The sequence below is a fragment of the Pygoscelis adeliae genome, unplaced genomic scaffold (assembly GCF_000699105.1).
Source record: "Pygoscelis adeliae isolate BGI_AS28 unplaced genomic scaffold, ASM69910v1 Scaffold154, whole genome shotgun sequence".
NCBI classification, from domain to species: Eukaryota; Metazoa; Chordata; class Aves; order Sphenisciformes; family Spheniscidae; genus Pygoscelis; species Pygoscelis adeliae.
Genome location: NW_008825113.1, coordinates 5,654,952 through 5,657,333, shown reverse-complemented (window position 1 = coordinate 5,657,333; position 2,382 = coordinate 5,654,952). Strand labels below are relative to the sequence as shown.

Genomic DNA, 2,382 nt, shown 5'->3' with positions numbered 1-2,382 from the left:
AGGCTCCCAAGACCTTTGGTAGATGATCAAGAGGGGTCCTGCCATAACATCCACTAGCTCCTTCAGTACTCTGGGATGAATCCCATCAGGCCCCACGGACTTCTGAACATTCAGCTGATACAGCTGATCCCTTACAATTTCAGTGTCCACAAATGGAAAGTTACTGTTCCCACACTCATGGTCCTCCAACTCAGGGGACCACGCAGCCCAAGGTCTATCAATATGATTAAAGACTGAGGCAAAAAATGCATTTTACATTATAGGCTGCTCTAGTATTAGTTATAATGAGGTATGGAAAAAAAAAACCAAAACAGTTTACATGGATACTGAAGCCTAGATGCTTGTAGTTTCTAAGATGCAACAAATGAGCTTATGCCATCTGCTTAGTGGGGAAAAGAGTACTCTTGTATCTATTTTCACTCCTCCTCTGAGAGGGGCACACCTTGTCTTGTGTACCAGAATCCACTTTAGCCTATGTATACCAGAGTTGCCAATCAAACCTTGCGATGCAAAGTTAATGTCATCTACCACTCCATCTAGAACTTCATGGAAATATGAAATCTGAGGCAAAAGTTAATTCTTAGAGGAACAGGCAAGAATAGCAAATGTACTCACAGGTATTCGCAAGGCCCCAAGGAAGCTGATAGCTGATGTCCCATGTTTACCTTCCCCAGTGACCACAGTGCTGGAGTTGAGTGACACACTGCAATTTTCAGAGTCAATAAGTAAATGCTGCATCTCTGGATCCTGCAATTTCCCCCAGCAACACCATATGAAAAAAGAAAGGAACAATGCATCAAAACACGTATCAAGGAATCAAATAATTCCAAAGTAATTTTAAAAACAATTTATCTGTTTTAATCACAGAAAGTTACAGCTTTTAAAAATCTCTTGATTTGGATATACAGAGTATAGAGAGAGAGTATATACAGACTATCAGGTGAAACAAGCCTGGCTGTTTATGTCTGAGTGCATATGCTCCATTATGAAATCAAGTTTCTGTTCTATTGTGGAACAATTTCAAGTTGCAAAAAACACATATTAGAGTACAATTCAATGGAATAAAACAACTTCCAGTCTTCCCTTACCCCACTACCTAAATGTGGTCTAATTAAAACTGACAATCTACTGAGTACTACAACACATTTCTGTATAAAAGCATGTATTATCTTCTTTCTGTACAAATATTAAGCCCATTTTTCAGACTCTGTAACACCATCTTATTCACCAATTTAAATACAGGCCATCTTTCCAATTGAATTATGGATACTGAGTGCTTTATGTTAAACAATCACTTATTTTCACATCTGTTTCATTTGAGCATTGCAATTCACAAATTATAAAAGCCTGGAGTTTACCGATATTACCTAAGTTGTGAATTTTGAGTTCTTTTCTAGCAGTAGGAAGGATTTTACTCTAATAATTCTGCTGGCTGCTAAGAATACTTGCGGAGCAAGTTATCACTCAACAAGAACAAGCCATCCCAGTCTAGCCATGAGGCTATCTTGTTATTTTTATCCATCCACCACACTGAAGTGAACTCTCAGAATAGAACCTGAAATTTACATCTTACAGCTGTACACAGAAAAAGAAATTTCAGGTATAAATAGCCCTCAGTACTTCTTTTCCAACTCAGAAAAAGGATGGGATGCAGCTATCCTCACTTCCACCTTCTCGCTGAGAAGCTTACCTAGCTGTGTACTTTTACTAGCTATGGATGCACTCTACATACTGTCTTCTTTCTCCCAATTCTTGTGCATTTCAATAAAGCCTTAGTGAAGAATTAAGCCTTAAATATATATTTGGCTGTAGGTTAGTAAGGAGAAAACGGCAGGCCATTCCATTTCCAGTAGTTATTACAAAGATGAAAACTTTCTGATTAATATTTGGTAAGCTGATGGAGGAAGAAAGAAAAGTGCTGGATAAATTCAGTTCTGCTATTTTACACTCAGCGATTCTAAACAAATTCCATTTTTAAAGAACTTCATTTAGGAGAAGACGCTAGGGAATCATCTGGCCACCTGAGCCCAGTCACTTAGCATAATTTTAGAAGCTACCATGCAGCATCCAAAATGCTTGCACAGGATTGCTAGATAGGATGCAGGATTTACAGGAGACCCTGCACCCTGATGAAGCATTAACTAGAAGACAGGAAAAACATCTAGAGACCTCTGACATAGCACTGTAAACTATGCTATGGCACATGAGTCACTCCATCATCATCGTATTTACCTTCTGAATTACTGGAGCAACTTCAAAACTTGAACTATTTTGACAGTAGCAATTCAAACCACCAGCTATTAACATAAAAGAAAAAAAGAGGGACCAAAAAAAAAAAAAAAAGGAGGGACAAAGAGAGGAAAAAAAAGGGCTTAAGAAGTG

The 2,382-nt window shown here is 38.2% G+C and overlaps 1 protein-coding gene across 1 annotated transcript in view; it reads right to left on the bottom strand.

Moving 5' to 3' along the window:
• Positions 1-2,382, bottom strand: part of SLC37A1 (solute carrier family 37 (glucose-6-phosphate transporter), member 1) — a 34,269-nt gene that overhangs the window by 13,510 nt on the left and 18,377 nt on the right. Inside the window, exon 10 of the mRNA XM_009327991.1 lies at positions 616-747. Within this exon, the coding sequence (XP_009326266.1) occupies positions 616-747 (132 nt within the window). The remainder of the gene's footprint in view (positions 1-615; positions 748-2,382) is intronic.